At 46.3% G+C, this 16,219-nt stretch overlaps 1 protein-coding gene across 3 annotated transcripts; it reads left to right on the top strand.

Annotated features, from left to right (window-relative positions):
• The first annotated feature begins 5,431 nt into the window (after positions 1-5,431).
• On the top strand, positions 5,432-11,015 carry LOC307238610 (aquaporin-4-like). Of its 3 annotated transcripts, none has more exons than XM_080011670.1 (5): positions 5,432-5,555; positions 6,139-6,556; positions 6,673-6,837; positions 7,497-7,577; positions 8,697-11,015. In XM_080011670.1, the coding sequence occupies exons 2-5, from the start codon at positions 6,173-6,175 to the stop codon at positions 8,991-8,993; spliced, it is 927 nt and encodes a 308-aa protein (XP_079867796.1). In that variant the 5' UTR covers positions 5,432-5,555; positions 6,139-6,172; the 3' UTR covers positions 8,994-11,015. The 3 variants fall into 3 exon arrangements, with proteins under 3 accessions (XP_079867796.1, XP_079867797.1, XP_079867795.1); XM_080011671.1 differs by having other exon boundaries at positions 5,450-5,555; positions 6,142-6,556; XM_080011669.1 differs by lacking the exon at positions 5,432-5,555 and adding an exon at positions 5,563-5,677.
• Positions 11,016-16,219: the final 5,204 nt, after the last annotated feature.

The raw sequence follows: 16,219 nt of genomic DNA, 5'->3' as shown, positions 1-16,219 counted from the left end.
TACATACATACAAACATATAGACATACGTTTCTATGTCTATATGTTTGTATAGACATACGTATGTATGTATGTATGTATGTATGTACGTACATACATACATACATACATACATACATACAAACATAAAGACATACAAACATACATACATACATACATACATACATACATACATACATACATACATACAAACAAACATAAAGACATACAAACATACAAACATACAGATATACAATCATACATACATACATACATACAGACAGACAGACAGACAGACAGACAGACAGACAGACAGACAGACAGAGAGAGGGAAGAACAGATTCCTCGAATTATAGATTCACGTATTTTTAATTATACTGTATGTTCTATGAGTACACTCTTAAACTCGGACTGCACAGTTCAAGAATACTTTCAATTGTTCTTCTGTGCTTTTATCTTTTTGTTATGATTTGAGCTTTTTGAATGCATGACATCTGTAAAGCAGTGTCGCCTTTTTGGAAGAGGCCAGATCGATAAAACTCTAACTTTAATATTCCATTCCTCCAATATAGCTCATTCGTTTGTACTGAAAATATTACAGGGCTTTGCTTCTCACTGTATAACATACAGTATATATACAGTATGTATGAAGTATTTCTTCCATCAGTTTAATGCAATCATTTTTTCTCTCTGGTTTATTTAATTGCTTGTTTGTTCAGAATGTATTAACCACCCGCTGTCGTTTTAACGGCTGCGCTGCATCAAGCTCCTCGAGCTCCGTAGCACAACCGGACGCGGGTCCCGCAGCTGTCATATTGTCGCCGCAAATACTGCAAAGAGATTTCTCTTCCGACTCAATCAAAAGGTTTATTCCTTCTCCAGAGGATTTAACACCAAACCAAACAACGAAAATCCGGAGAAGCCCGACTAGTCAAACAGCGCCCGCATTGTATCAACACGGATTATCCGTCTCCACTGTAAATTAAACGAATGCAAATCTGAAGAGGCGAGGCATTTTTTTTTAATTTTTCCCCTAATTAGGGGAAGGGGGCTCGTCTCTGATGTGCGGGACGCCTGGAGGTGCTGGGGAAATGGAATGCAGGAACGGAGCTAACGATGCCAGCGAGCACTATCTTAAAACCCATTTATGTACAGTAGCTAATTAATAGGCAAATTTATATGTTATGCAGATTGAATGTTCAGTGTAACACAGGTCTGCCTCATGGTCATATTTACCATTGTAAATACTGGTATTACACACATAATACTGAAGTTATTGTATGGTTAATCTCGGGGTGCAACTTTTTGCTGTAAAAAAAAACGAAAAAAAAACGGCCGTGCTGATTTATTTTGATGAATCTCCGAATATCGGCGTCCTCGGAGAGGGTGTCTGCCGCGCGCCCGACGGTACCCAAGACGCGGTAGACAACGGCGCGATGAGGTACAAAAAAAAAAACAAAGCCAAAAAAAAAAAAAAAAGAACCTCTCAATCCACTGTCCTTCATCAGAGCAGGCACAGACAAAATATGCAAACGCGATGGAGGACATGATGGAAGCGCAGCGTGAAAACGGAGTCTGAGATTTGAAGAACCTCAGTCACGACTACAAAGTGCATCTGAAATGCTGAGTCGTGATGGGGAGGTCAACTGGCCAATTAACAGTGTGTGTGTTTGTCTGTGTGTGTGTGTGTGTGTGTGTGTGTGCGTGCGTGCGCTATAAAAGGAGGTCTGGCAATTACCACTTCTTACGCTTTCAAAGACATGGGCCGTCGATCAGAATCAGTTGGCTGAGCAGCTGTTCGAGGTGTTGCGGGGGAACAGTGTCAAAAGTCACGACAGCGCCTGCCAAACATGGACCACCTGCATCAGAGGAGGCTCGGTGGGCACAAGGTCAAAGGTCAACGGCGGGAACAGACACAGAGAAGTCCTCTTTCATCCTTCCTCCACCCAGACAGGTTTAGCTTCGGAGAAATGCGAGGGACACCTTCAAACGCCACATGCGCTGTAACCCGCTTCTGAAGGTGGTGGATGATGGTACGGCCGTGCTATGGGAGGCCGTCTCCAGGGAGTCCTTGGGTCCCATAATTGCTCTGTGTGGTCTTTCCACTGGCGAGGACATCATGTTGCGTTGATGTTGCCCATATTCCAGGAGGATAATTCGAGAGCGGTCTTCGCGATGAACACCGGGAAACAAGTCCCCCCGCCTACCATGACCTCCCCCATCCCCCCGTCCGGACGCCGTCGAACTGGGCGTTCTGGGGCGAAGCGTGAGGAGTAGCTCCCCACCTCCCTCATGCCCTCAAAGAGGCTTTCCTTCTCGAGGAACGGTGGGATATTCCAACCGCGCCACGGTCGGGACGGCTTTCCACAACGGATTGAAGCTGTTCCCTGAGGGCAAAGGGCGGCCATGTCCTCCGTGGCACACCTGTACAACCATAACACCCGTGCGCCGAAAAGAGCGCCATCCAGTGGTGGAAAAATATCTTTTTTCATTTATTTTTGTTAAATTTAATTTGATGCTAAAAAAAAAACCCCGCGACGCCTCGTTACGGTCTCTCCGTTGTTTTGTCTGCACATGCTCCGATGAAGGCCGGCTGACTGGGCAACTCGATAAACGTTGAAACGCGCGCCGATCCCGAACGGGGGGCGGATTTCTTTACGCGTTATGTCCTTGGAAGTGATGACGTTTTTTAAGGCCTCAGAAGGGAAACAACTGTCCTTAAACTGAACCCCGTTTGTCACAACAAACCTTCCGGTCCTTTCCACCGGATGGACGACGGCCCTGAAAGCTTTGAAGCCCCCCGAATGTCGTTATTAAGCTTCTTAAGAGGCGCGATTGCCCGGACTCTGGTTTTGCGAGCCGCCGTCGTTATAAACCGTCCTTCCGGGTCGTTTCAGTCCCTTCATCCGAGTGCGTGGCAAACGTTTCGCCATCCACCACCTATGTCCTCCCTCTCTCGCCGTTCGTCATGTTGGGCTTCATTTATAGGTGACTTCAAACAATGATACGCCAAAGTCACCGCCTTAGGTCACCTTCATGCTTTGAGCTTCTACAGATTCATGGCTACCGCCCCGATGCCAAGTTACGCATTTACCAAACCTTGAGACCTGCTGTGGCCACAAACCAGCCATCCGCGTAGCCGATAACAATATTTGGATTTTGTTTTTTATTTAATGTTTAACGGTACTTCTTGGTAGCCCGCACGCGCGTGTGCGCGTGCGTGCGTGCGTGCCTGCCGCGCGTGCGTGCGCGTGTGTGTCAGTGCATTGCTTCATTTTCCACTCCACTTAAGAGTTTGGTGACCTGGAAATAATTGCTTTACGCTGAGAGTTACTGCTGTGTTGACCCACAGAAGCGTGAAGAACATAAAGAATTCTCGCAAAGAATTTATAGCGGACGCAGTCACGAGGAATTATTGCACCTCAAATTCTGTTGGCTTTACATAGATTCAACCAATAATAGGGTAATAATAATATGGTAAGTCATATTCAAATGTTCCATGCACTCCACGCGGGCAGTTTCTCACCTCTCACCTCCATACTCTCCATTTTTTTGCTCGATTTGTTTGTTTAATACAGACTTTATTACTGGTTCTTTGGATCAGAAAACAAGAATTTCATGAGGAATTAAAGGGACTTCCATGCTGTAAAAGGAAAACTGACATTCTGCAGATTATTTGAGATGTGCGTCACATTTTTGATAAAACTGCATAAAAGATGTTGGTTATCCTCTTATATAATGATGAATGGGTGACATGAGGTTAAAAGAATAAAAGGCTAATTGATTGGAGTTAAACGGTAAGGGCGTAAAGAGATATTTGGGCAACAACCTAGAGTTATTTATAATAATTTATACCCGTAATATCAGTAATATATCAGTAAGCTATCCTGTGCATAGGGTCGCATTTTGTATTCTGTGTATTTTAAATATTTGACTTTTCTTGTTTTGCTTTTTTCAGCTTTTTTGGTATATTTGACAGCTGTTTTTTTTTTGTTGTTTTGTTTACTTTGTTTTTTTCTTATTTTATTTTTTCTCAGCCTGTCAAGCTTTTTTTTATACTAATGGTCTGCAGACACGCACCAATAATCACCATGACAAATGTATTTAATTTATTTCTGTACTCGCTGCGGTATGAAAGACCATCCCATAATGGAGTCTGTGACTCGCGAGGCGTCGCCAATCCTCGGCGTATGGTGAAAAAAACACACTTATACAATCAACGCCCCGACGGCGACGCTGAAAGGGTTCGGCACATCATGTTTGTTTTGGTTTGCAAAATCCAAAAAACAAACCCAAATGTTGTCAATCCCAAATTCCTAGAGCAGCAAAACTGATACAAGGGCGCTGATTTCCAGCAGCACTTATCTGGACACCACAGCCTGCGGTGTCCTTTAGCTTGTATCCAGAGCGGACGCACTGTGCCCACTTTCCGTTCATGGAGCTACTTGAAAACACGTTAGAAATAAAAAAACAAACAAACACACACACTCAAGTCATAAACCAGCGTCTCAAAGTGACAAAAACGGGACAAAAAAATAAATGTTATCAACCACAGCGTCCTCCACTGATCTCTGTTCTGTTTATCTAAACAGGCGAAGAAACAAAGAAATAAATGATGATCATGATATTTAATATCAGGCATTTACAATAATTGATGGTGCATCATTAAAAAGGTCAGTCAACTGATTCCCAGTGATTCTCAACCTCTGCCACCTCAGAGACCCTCAGTATGATCTGCGTGAGGCCACAGAGCTTCATTTGATTTTGTCTCTGGGAGCCAAATCGGAGAAGATTTTTTCATTGTTGGATTTGATTTAGTCCAATGTTCACCCCTCCTATACTTCAGTTACAGAGATAACCGTGAAACTGGGATCAATGCTGTCATTAGGCTACACTCTCTAATGGTGCTAATGTATTGGAAGGTAAATAATGGTGAAATTGAACTTTTGATCATTTTGCCCGGGACTCCCAGGGACCACTGGGCAATCGCCGAAACTCACATAGAGAACCACTGAACACTAACCTTCATGGCTTTAAGAATCCATCCCTCTATCCCTCTATCCATCTATCCATCTATCAATCTTCCCGTCTATCTAGCTGTCTGTCTGTCTGTCTATCTATCTATCTATCTATCGATTAAAAAAAAAATAACTCAAACGTATTTTCTTCGACAACAATTTCATCCTTGTCTTTAAGCGGTGTAAGTGGTTTGGGGCCATCCTACTCGCAACCTTCTTGGCTGTAATTTTCTATCTATTCACATAACAAAATGCGTGCAAATGCTATACCTGTGGCTCATCTCCACTCCTTGGCACTGTCATGTTTTCTGCACAGTGCGCTGTGAAAGGGCCACCGGTTGGCTGCTTGGCATGGCGGTGCCACCGGCTCCTCCCACTGGGCAACCCTGTTAATTCCCCATTGGCGACGCCTTAATAAAGCTGCTGGAAACACTCCAGGGTGCAACGTGTGGATCACATCCCTCAGACACAACCTCTCCCTTCTCTCCCTCCTCTCCCTTCTCTCCCTTCCTTCTCTGCTCCTGGGTTCAGCTCGGACACCCCCAGTCTGCCGCTTGTCTGTAAGTACAGGTTTCCCCTGCACTCTGCACACTGTTCTCCCTGCGTAAACTGACTCACAGAGTCTAATGACAGAAGACAAATCACTGATATTTGGAACTGAGAGACAGAGATCACGTATTTGGTAAGTTTGGACAACTGGTATAAGTTTGTGATATAATTTCATTATATTATGCATTTTTGTTATGCTCAACTTGCAAGACGTATATCCGAAAAAAAAAAAAAAAAAAGGAAATAATTTTTCTCATTTCAAAATGTGTTGGATAAAGACCAATGTGTCCAATGTTTTGACTACAACTTAATGTAGTAGCCTCCGCCCACTGTGTTGCAAGAATGCTCAGTTTGGAGATTTGTGAAGGAAAGTCACTGGCTCAACTCTCTGGTGGAGCTATAAATGTTGTGCCCGGGAGCACTTCTCTTGATAGGGTTCAGTACGTTTCCATCCACGTGCACGCACACACACGCGCACACACACGCACGCACACGCACACAGGCACACACACACACACACACACACACACACACACACACACACACACAGAATATACAACTAGGCTAATCATGCTCATTATTCTCTTTTGCCAGGAGGTCCCTGTCCCAGTGTAACTGTCCGACCATAATGGCAGCATTCAAAGGGATCTGGACCAAGGACTTCTGGAGGGCCGTGTCCGGGGAGTACCTGGCCACCCTCATCTTCGTCCTGCTCAGCCTGGGGTCCACCATCAACTGGAGCGCCGACAAGGAGAAGCCCCCGCCCGCCGACCTGGTGCTCATCTCGCTGTGCTTCGGCCTGAGCATCGCCACCATGGTGCAGTGCTTTGGCCACATCAGCGGCGGCCACATCAACCCCGCCGTCACGGCCGCCATGGTGGTCACCAGGAAGCTGAGCCTGGCCAAGGCTCTGTTCTACCTGGCGGCCCAGTGCCTCGGGGCCATCACGGGGGCCGGGATCCTGCTCCTGGTCACCCCTGTCTCGGTGAGGGGTCCTCTGGGCGTGACGCTGGTAAGGACCTGGGGACAGCAGCGTTTGGATTCTTGCTTGAGAACATTTCAAAACAACGTCCCTGTCCAAACATTACAGTGGCTCAGGTTTCCTTGTTTGTCCCTTTTTCCACGGAGGTCAACCCGAACATCTCCGTAGGCCACGCGCTGGTGGTGGAGCTCCTCATCACCTTTGAGCTGGTCTTCACCGTCTTCGCCACGTGCGACACCAAACGATCCGACCTGGGCGGCTCGGCCAGCCTGGCAATCGGGTTTGCGGTGACCATCGGTCACCTGTTTGCTGTGAGTACCTGCCGACAACGGTAGGGAAGGGTCACAAAGTATGGGACTGCAGGCATAGAGGGGGAGATCATTTATTTTAACATGATAAATAATTGACGGGATCTCTTGAAGGCCCTTCAACCAGGTGGTGCCCAGCAAAATGATTAATAGTTCAACTTCACTGTTATCTCCCAAACTATATCGTCGACAGATATGGCGCTTTGGACTAAATAATATACAACAATTAACAAACTTCTCAGATTGGGGAGACAAAATGAAATTGGGGTCCATGGTCTAATGCATTTCAAATTGAGGGTATCAAAGGTTTGGAAATACTGTTTTGGTAGATGGCCGTATTTTTCTTTACCCTTTGATATTGTGCAGCTCTCTGTGAATCACACGTTCACATCTTTATTAGAGGTTGCCATCGCATGGAAACCGTTCTCCGGGGAGTCTCCAGGCCCCTGCCGAGGAGATAATAGCACAGGGATACTGCTGTTAGCTCTACCGCTCAGCTGACTCCTTCCTGGGCTAATGCCTTGCAGTCACATCACATGGTATTGTGATATGTGTACACCTTTTTGGCAAAAAACAAAGGAGGCATGCAGGACAACATGTTTTCCATTTTGAGGACTTTTACATGTTATCAACAATCGAGGAAAATGTTGCTTCTATTCCAGATCCCTTACACTGGAGCCAGCATGAACCCTGCGCGCTCCCTGGGGCCTGCAGTTGTTACACTCAACTTTGAGAGCCACTGGGTAAGAGATACGAAACAAAGAGGATCAAGTTACGACGAGTTTCACAGGGTGCAAATAACAGTGGTTGTATATTTATATGCCGTTATTTACGATGAAGGTGTTTTGTTTGACAATCAAACACTTACGTTTCATATTTTACGAAAGCATAAGTGGTTCAAGGAGGCGTGTCGTGTATTCCCCCTTCTCGGCGGGTGGCTTTAAGAGTCGAATTGCTGTCAAAATTCTTCCGAGGTATTACTTCTTGCCGCGGCCGATTTTATTTCCAGCGCGGAGCGCTGCAGCCAGTGCTGGAGGAGGCCAGCGAGGGCCAGGCTGAAACCCAGTAAGGTCACCGGTCGCACCACCGCGGCGGAACAGAGAAGAGAAATTCGATTTATCGAAGAACATCTGAAGCGCATATTGACCCTGACAGGAGCACGGCAAAGATAAATCCTGTCCGCGGCTCCTCAGGAACTTTGGCATCGCTGATTCATGTTTTTTTTATCTTTCAAGGAGTAGATAGGGAGGTGTTAGTTGACATGGTGCACTAGTGTAGTCGATAACTGTCAAATGATATTCTTGATCTAGGTTTATGACATGGCTCTGTGGAATACTCAATTCTGATTGGTAATTTGTGGATAATGGCTGCTGTCTATTAATAATGGCCGTTACCACGGGCAACCACTTCTCCCCCACATGCTTATGTTGACACTAGTGGCGACACCTTGTGACGCTTCATAGAAACTACAACGGAAGAGTTGAGATGAATGTGGATACGTCCAATTTCACATTAATAACAGTAAATAGGTTGATAATGTGTAGGCCGTTGTCGCGGACTATTTGTGTGTGTATTCTTTTATCCAGGCAGCGGTTAAGTAGTTAGTGCGATCGCGTGCGGAGGAAGCCGCTTCAAGGTGATGGAAGTTGTGTCGAGTCAGGGTCGCGATCACACCGTCGTTGGGGTTATTTTGCAATAACGACCGGCTGGCCCGCGTGTTATCCCTCACGCATTCCAGGGATACTCCAGGTTGCTTGGTCGTGTAACAAATGAAACTCCGGTCGTTGTTGGGGGTGACTATCAATGAGGGGTGGTGTCGGTCGCCTCAGCCCTGCGGCCTCATGCTCCGTCTCGTCCTGTAGGTGTACTGGGTGGGCCCCATCCTGGGCGGGATCCTGGCCGCCGCTCTGTACGAGTACCTGTACTGCCCCGACCCCGAGCGCAGCAAGAGGCTCCGTCAGGTCTCCCAGGACGACCCGCCTTCCGGGAAAAACAAGGAGGTGGAGGTGGAGGCGGACGCGGCGGAGACGCCGGCGTACCTCGACGAGCCGGAGAACCTCACCATCAGGACCAGCTCCATCCACGCCATCGACCGGGCGCAGGCCGAGAAAAAGGAGCCGTTCCGAGACCCGGCCGGGGAGGTCCTGTCGTCAGTATGACTATCCCGCGTGCAGGAAATGGAGACCAATCTGTAGAGTTGGACTGAGGAGGGTCCGCACACCTCCTGAGGCCTTTAGGGCTTCTCAAAGACCCCCGTACAAGGGTGAATGATGAGCTCAGGGCTCAAAAAAAGAAACCGCCTCTCGCATTTTGTACGCTCATTTAATGTAATGAAATGTAATGAATCTACTGCTTACTTCCTATATTTGAGGCCTTAAAGGTGCAGTGCGTAGAATTTACGGGGACGGGCTCGGCAGAAATGGAATATTATATTGATAAGTATGTTTTAATTAGTGTGTAATCCCATGAAAATAAGAATAGTTGTGTTTTCGTTACCTTAGAATGAGCCGTTTTTATCTACATAGGGAGCGGGTACGCTTCCAGGGAGGCCGCCATGTTGCACCGCCATGTTTCTTCTACAGTAGCCCAGAACGGACAAACCAAACACCGGCTCCAGAGAGGGACTTGACCATTTTTTTTCGCGGCCGCTGTCTCTTCCACGGCGGCCATGGTGCACCACGGCGGGGAGGGGTATTCAGTCAGTTGCGATCTGCAGCCTCACCGGCTGCAGCTCAACTCTACACACTGCGCCTTTGAGTGGATTAAAAAAGATGCGTAAAAGCGCCCCGGCAGAACGACGACCGGCGATACCTGCGGGATACCAGCGGGAAAAAATGTGCGTTAAACATGTGCGACCAATTACGCAGGGGTGCCGAATTTGAATCGAGGGGAGGAAAATCCGGCCTTGTTATTTTTGGATTAGGCGTCACATTTTGTGCATGTAATCTACGCGTAGTAACACACGGGATCGTCCCCTTGTGATCAGTAAGCACATTTGCAGGCGTCGTGCTCTGCAGGGCGGCTATCACTGCTGACGTTGAGCAGTGGTTGTTTTTGTTTGGCGATATTCTCCATTTTCGGTGCAATCTGTGATTCTCATGATTTCTCAACATTAATGATGTACTGTATATATACTGTGTGTATATATACAGCATATAGATAGATAGATAGATAGATAGAGAGAGAGAGAGAGCGAGAGAGAGAGAGATTATGATCACTGTGATACCTTGATTGAATAAAGTACATTTAACTTTTGATTTCAGTGGTAGCCGACACGCAGAGTGAGCTCTTCCCGTCTTCATTGCATTTCACAGTCTGCTTCACTTTTATACCAAAGACTCTTCGTTGGTCCTCGGAGGGAGAGACGGGTTCGTTTGCACTTCACACGACAATTTCCTAGATCTGAGATCTAGAGCTGGATTTCCTCGATCCAATACGAAGAGTTCAGTACCACGTTGCGACTGCCTTTCCTTCCCCGAAAGCCGTGCGAAGATGACAAATATAACACCTTATACGCGTCGGCGGCGGAGGTTATTTTTGTTGTTGATAAAGCCGACGCGAACTAAAACGAGCGGAATGATCTTTTGTTGCGTCGGGTGCATCGGGGCGCTGACGGGGGCCAGGGGGGTCGGATCGCCTCCTCTGCCTTTCAGCCCCTGCCTCCCTACGGTCAGATAAACGTCCGCCGTGTGCGTCTCCCTCTGAGTTGTGTGGGGCACGGTGGGGGCAAAATGGCTCCGCTTTGTCACAGGAAACAGAGCCGATCGGTGATCTGTTATCTATCATGACCACACGCGGCTTCCTGCTGCAAGGAGAAGCGCCGCGAATGAAGGACACCGCCGCACTGTGTTTATTGAGTCACCGTTACACAGATAATGAGTCGCGTTTGGGGTTTTTTTTTGTTTTTTTTTGTTGTTTTTTGTTTGTTTTTTTTTCTTCTTTTAACTCAAGGCAAAACCCACCATTACAGCTCAGCGGGACAACAGCGCCACCCACTGGCCGCTGCGGTTCCGTCGCTCGGGGGCGGTGCACGTCTCCATTTGTCCAGGAGAGGGCAGCCACGAGCCTTGTATGTCGGGGGAATACCGCGTGGACGCGGGCGCAGAGTTTCCACTTCCATTCACGTCCCTCATTCATAATTAATTTAAAAGATTTGGGGGGAAAAAAAAAATGCAAATAATACCCACCTCCCCACCCCCCCCCCCCCCCCCCCCCAAAAAGACCCAGTCCTACTGCAATAGAATGGCATCCCACGTAAATTGAGATGGAAATTCGTGTTCATTCAAATGGAAAGGAATATTCTGGGTTTTTTTTCCCCCCAATATAAAACTCTGAGATCAACCTAATGATTTTTTTTAATTTTTATTAATGTTTATTAAAGCTGGTATAATTTCTGACAAGACGATGCAATGTATACATTGTATTGTGGATATGCATACTGTATTATGCATAGTATCCCTTGGTGTTAACACATCACTGAATTACATATTGTGTTGAACGTGTTAATAATGTAAATTCATACAGACAGACAGACAGACAGCAGTTTAAAAGCATACAATTATGGCAGGAACGTGGCGCAGCCTTGGAACGACTGGATGTTTCTTTTGTTATTTCGATTCATATTGATGATGGTGATAAATGATTGTGTATAGAGCCCTATAGGTTTGTTGAATGTGCTTTGTGAAATATTAATCACATTCTTTTCTGATTTATGTTCAGGATTTGCAGAGCGTTTGACTGTAACCCTTCTTCCATCTGCTTGATTTAGGGGGAGAGCGGGGTGAGATGGAGGCAATTTTTACTTTTGTTGACAAGCAAAAATGAGACAGAGGTACAATGAAAACACCCTCCCTTATTTGTGGATGCGTCCTTTCCATTGAAATTATAAGAATGTATCCCTGACAAAGGGCCCTGAAAATATGAATTTTGGGGGGAAAAAAGTGTTTCTGTGGCTCAAATGGCCCCCGGGTTAGGGGGTAAGTTGATCCGAGTCAGTGGTTAAGTTGAGCCATCTGGGGGTAAATTGACCATCTGACTTTTTAAGTTTGAACCCGAGCATAATTTAAATCCAAGTTAAAGAACATAACACCGACAAAATGAAGTTCAATATTCAGAACCTTGTTCTTTCATTTTCTTCAACATTGTAAATCATGTTTGGAGGGAATTTATGCCTGTAAAAGAAAAAAAAAAAAAAAACAAGATATGAAAATGAGATGATGATGATGATGAGAAGCAGAATAGTTAAACCTAAAGTGATGCAAGAAAGCATTTGCAACTGATCAGCCCTGCATACATATCGTGGTAAATGTAGATGGGTAAACAACACGTGAGGCGGTCTGTTGTAAATGTACTTAACTCTTGTATGTAGTTGTCATAGTTATTAATGTAGTCAAATATATTAATTCTGTCACCTGTCTATCACTTTAGTCAGATTGTCAGAGAACTGCCCGACTGTAGCTCAACCGAAGGCTGTAGCTCTCCCCCTGGACGTTGCATCTAGGCGTAGGGCAGGAGAGATGGTGGTGGTGGCCCTTCACACCTCCTCCGCGAAGATCCTCTTCGCTTCCGCGGCTCCGACGGTGTTTACTTCCTGCACCTACCTCCCCCCCTCCCCCATGTACCTCCGCAATGTCGACCTCTCCGCACTTCTGTCTTTTGCGACTGATCGGATGGACCCCCCCCCCCCGCCCCTTGGCATCAACGGCTGCTCTCTCCATCTCACCCCAGTTGGTTGTTGTCTTGTAGGTTCTTGGCGTGACAATGTTTAACATGACAAACCAAACCAGTTACCACCTTGAAAAATGCTTCATTTTATGCTTCAGAGTCTTTCATCTTCAGCTAAATGACTGACGTGGTTTTATACGCTGGCAAATCACCAACATGTATAATACACATTTTTCAGAATTTGATTTGACATAACGGTTAGCAGACCGGACACGTAGAAAACCGACTTTGACACGCAAAACATTTTTTGTTTTGTAAATAAATACTTGGCACTTCTCAGAGTGTGAATTATACAACGACAATCAGGGGGTCAACTTCTTTCTGCAGCGGTGGGTGGGGGTGATTGAGAAAGTGTCCCTGTTACACATGGTTCCGCACGGGGCCCATTTTGTTTCATTCAGTTAGAAAAATGGAGGAAAATAAATAAATGTATATATATAAAAAAAAACACTTTTCTTTTTCTTTTAAGATGGCTCTGATCTGAGCTGCGGAGCGTAATGGCAGGGTCCACTTTAGGGGTGTCTGAAATCGTATTACAGTACAAGATTGTTCCAAGCATGAATATGGGAAATATATTTTAATGTTTACGATTACAGGTAAGAAGGAAATGTTTAACCCTCCCCCTACGTTGTTTTTACCTCTTTTTGGGGGGGTCCAAGTCTTAATGAGGAGGGTCAGACCCCCACACCACCCTGTCATTCCAGCCATGCCACCTCGCCCATGTGCTTCTTTCTCTCCATCACAGCGAAATGGAAACGAAGGGTGCTTCCTGAATTTACTTTCCTGTCACATGACAACAAATCAGACAGTTGCCTAGAAACAGGGGGCAGGGTCAATGGACCCACTGGCTCATCTTACCCCACCTTAAGCTCCTCCACTGTAAGTGCGCTCACTTATTTCCACCACAGAACCAGAATCATTCTTAACTACTCTCTGCAGATTGAAATGTCCACATCCAGAGGACCCGGGGGCGCGGGCCCCAAAGGACCCGAGGGTGCGGGCCTCCAGAGGACCCGGGGCCATGGGCCCCCGGAGAACCCGGGGCTGCGGGCCCCTAGAGGACCCGGGGATGCTGGTCCCTAGAGGACGCAGGGATGCTGGTCCCTAGAGGACCCGGGGCTGCGGGCCCCTAGAGGACCCGGGGATGCTGGTCCCTAGAGGACGCAGGGATGCTGGTCCCTAGAGGACGCGGGGATGTGGGCCCCTAGAGGACCTGAGGATGTGGGGCTTAAATGCAATTGCCAGTGTATGCTACCAACCTTGGTACGTTATGATTTGAGCACTCTACTAAAATGTACAATACATTTCAAACATAAATAAAAACACGGTCGTGATGTATTACTAATTGGTAAATGACGACCCGAGATATAGGCGTTAAATGAATGTCGTCATCAAGTGTCAGCAAAGATGTGAAATCGCCGTCTTTACGAACAATATTTTTTTGAATAGTAGTAGGTGCAGTGGGAGCGGCTCCTGTCACTAACTGCACTGTATCCTCACATCCACCACCTCCACCAGCGCCAGGAATAAAACATCACAGTTATTGCTGAAGGGAATTTTTCTTTCAGGGCGCGTTGTTGAGACTAAACCAGGCCAGAGGAATAGCTCAAAGCCACTCCATTACCAAAGTAAATAAAAAGCAGGCGGCTGATGTTGTACCTCTGAGTCGTTTTTATGATCCTACATGGGACGTTTCAACCAACGTCTTATACAGAAGTCCGAGATGTGTTCCTGACTTGTTGTTTTTGACTCATCACATATAAGTCAGACAGTCAAATCTTCCATTTCGCTTTCACAGCACAATACCATTAAATTCAGGTCTGAGGAACAAATGTATCATACAGCGTTAGGGTTGGGTATCGTTTAAAAATTGACGACACCAGTGGCAGTAATTTAAAGTGATACCAATAGAGTACTTCATTCCGTTTCCTTTTTTTTCTACTATAACCCACCATGCGAATGGAAGCGTTCGGTTTGGGTAAAATGCCACCACTGAAATTATTTTTACACAAATATATTTTGAAAGTGTTCAAATGATGCAAATACACTTGACTGTTGATTTAAGACAGACTTGATAAGTTGTGAACCTATCCTTTGGAAGACAGTTGGGTAGTGAGCCAATCAACCGTCACAATAAATCCAAGAATGCTTGCGGTGGTTGGCTGCGAGCGAAACCAAACAAGTTTTTTTTTGTTTTTTTTTTCCTAGATCTGCGTACAAGAAGGATGGAGTGCCGGTATCGCCTGACTGCAGAAGTTGTGATACTGCTTAGTATTAGATTATTATGGTCGATACCTTAAAGTATTGATCACCAATACCCAGCCCTAGACGGCGCGTTGTGTGAAGGCTTTGAAAGAGTGTGAAATGTGTCCAAGTTGTCATTTTTGGAAGAGTTCTCCAACTGAAATAAGTCATCATACGAAACCAGCAGAGCAGATTCGGGGCCCCATTTACACCCACGAAAAATCGATCAGGGGTTCCCAGCCTGGGGCGCCGGACCCCCATAGGGAGATCGCAGGGGGAGTCGAGGACGATTTGAGGCTTATGTTTCTTCAAAGTCAAAAAGTGGTTCAAAAATCGAAAAAAGTATGTTCCCGACGTACTGTATGGCCTCAGTCGGATTGAAAATAGATAAATAAACTGCGGAACACACTCCGGAAAAACAGCCTGTTCAGCCCAAAGAAAGAAAGAAATAATTCACAAAAAAAAAAAAAAAAAAAAAAAAAAAAAAAAAACAGTGATGGCTGAGGGCTGAGGATGGGTCGGCCTTCCGGAGTCAAGATTGCTCCCGACGGTTGGATTGGAGCGGGCCCCAAAAAAAGAACAAACAGTGCCAACGGTTAATTGGTCACTCGATTAGTGGCGTCGTGGTTATTGCGTCTTAGCAGGAAGTAGAGAGAGCGCGGCGTGGTAATTTGGCTGCATTATTCATCCAGAGATAATCACCAGTCTTACGAAAACCCACAATGGCAGCCGACCAATTTGAGGCCGGGTTTGCGTATTCTCCCCGACGATCTCCCAAACTGCGTCTCCTCCTCGTCCCGGGGAGGATGCATCAGGCAGTTCCACCCGTTGTGTTTTTCAACTCGTGTCAGAACTCCCTCGGAAGCGCAGAACGGGACGAATTGGGTGAGAGAGAGAGAGAGAGATAAAACACACACCTTAAAGATCATTAGCAATTAATATTTTGGCATTCGCGGAGGGGAAAAAGCGCGTTAAACGCTCGTTCAATAATTCATACTATAAACAAGAAAGTCTCCCCACTTCCTTAATAATTTAGACGTAAGCTAATGTTGATTTATTCAGGAAAGGCCTCTGCCGCCGGCGCCGCCCGCAGTGTCCAAATTTGAATTAAAGTAGGACAGTAGCAGGCGAGTTCTGTAATAACATTTGTATAATTTTATTATTGCTCTGGGCTCAGTTCATTTCCTCCTCCAGTAGCTGCGTGAAATTGTTTGATTCTGGAAAGCGCCTTGAGTCGGCGGCTCTGGGGTTGGAGGGCGGCGCGGGAACAGGAAGAGCCGCGTCTGACGCTCCGTCACACGCGCACACACACGCGCGCACACATGCACACACACACACACAAACACACACGTAAACACACCCACACATATACACACATACAGGAAAGTGAGAGGCGGCGAGAGAGAGAGAGAGAAAT

This window comes from Zeus faber (assembly GCF_960531495.2).
Source record: "Zeus faber genome assembly, chromosome: 12".
In the NCBI taxonomy this organism is placed as follows: domain Eukaryota; kingdom Metazoa; phylum Chordata; class Actinopteri; order Zeiformes; family Zeidae; genus Zeus; species Zeus faber.
Note: the sequence above shows the minus strand (reverse complement) of the source record. Positions and strands in the feature narration are given on the sequence as shown.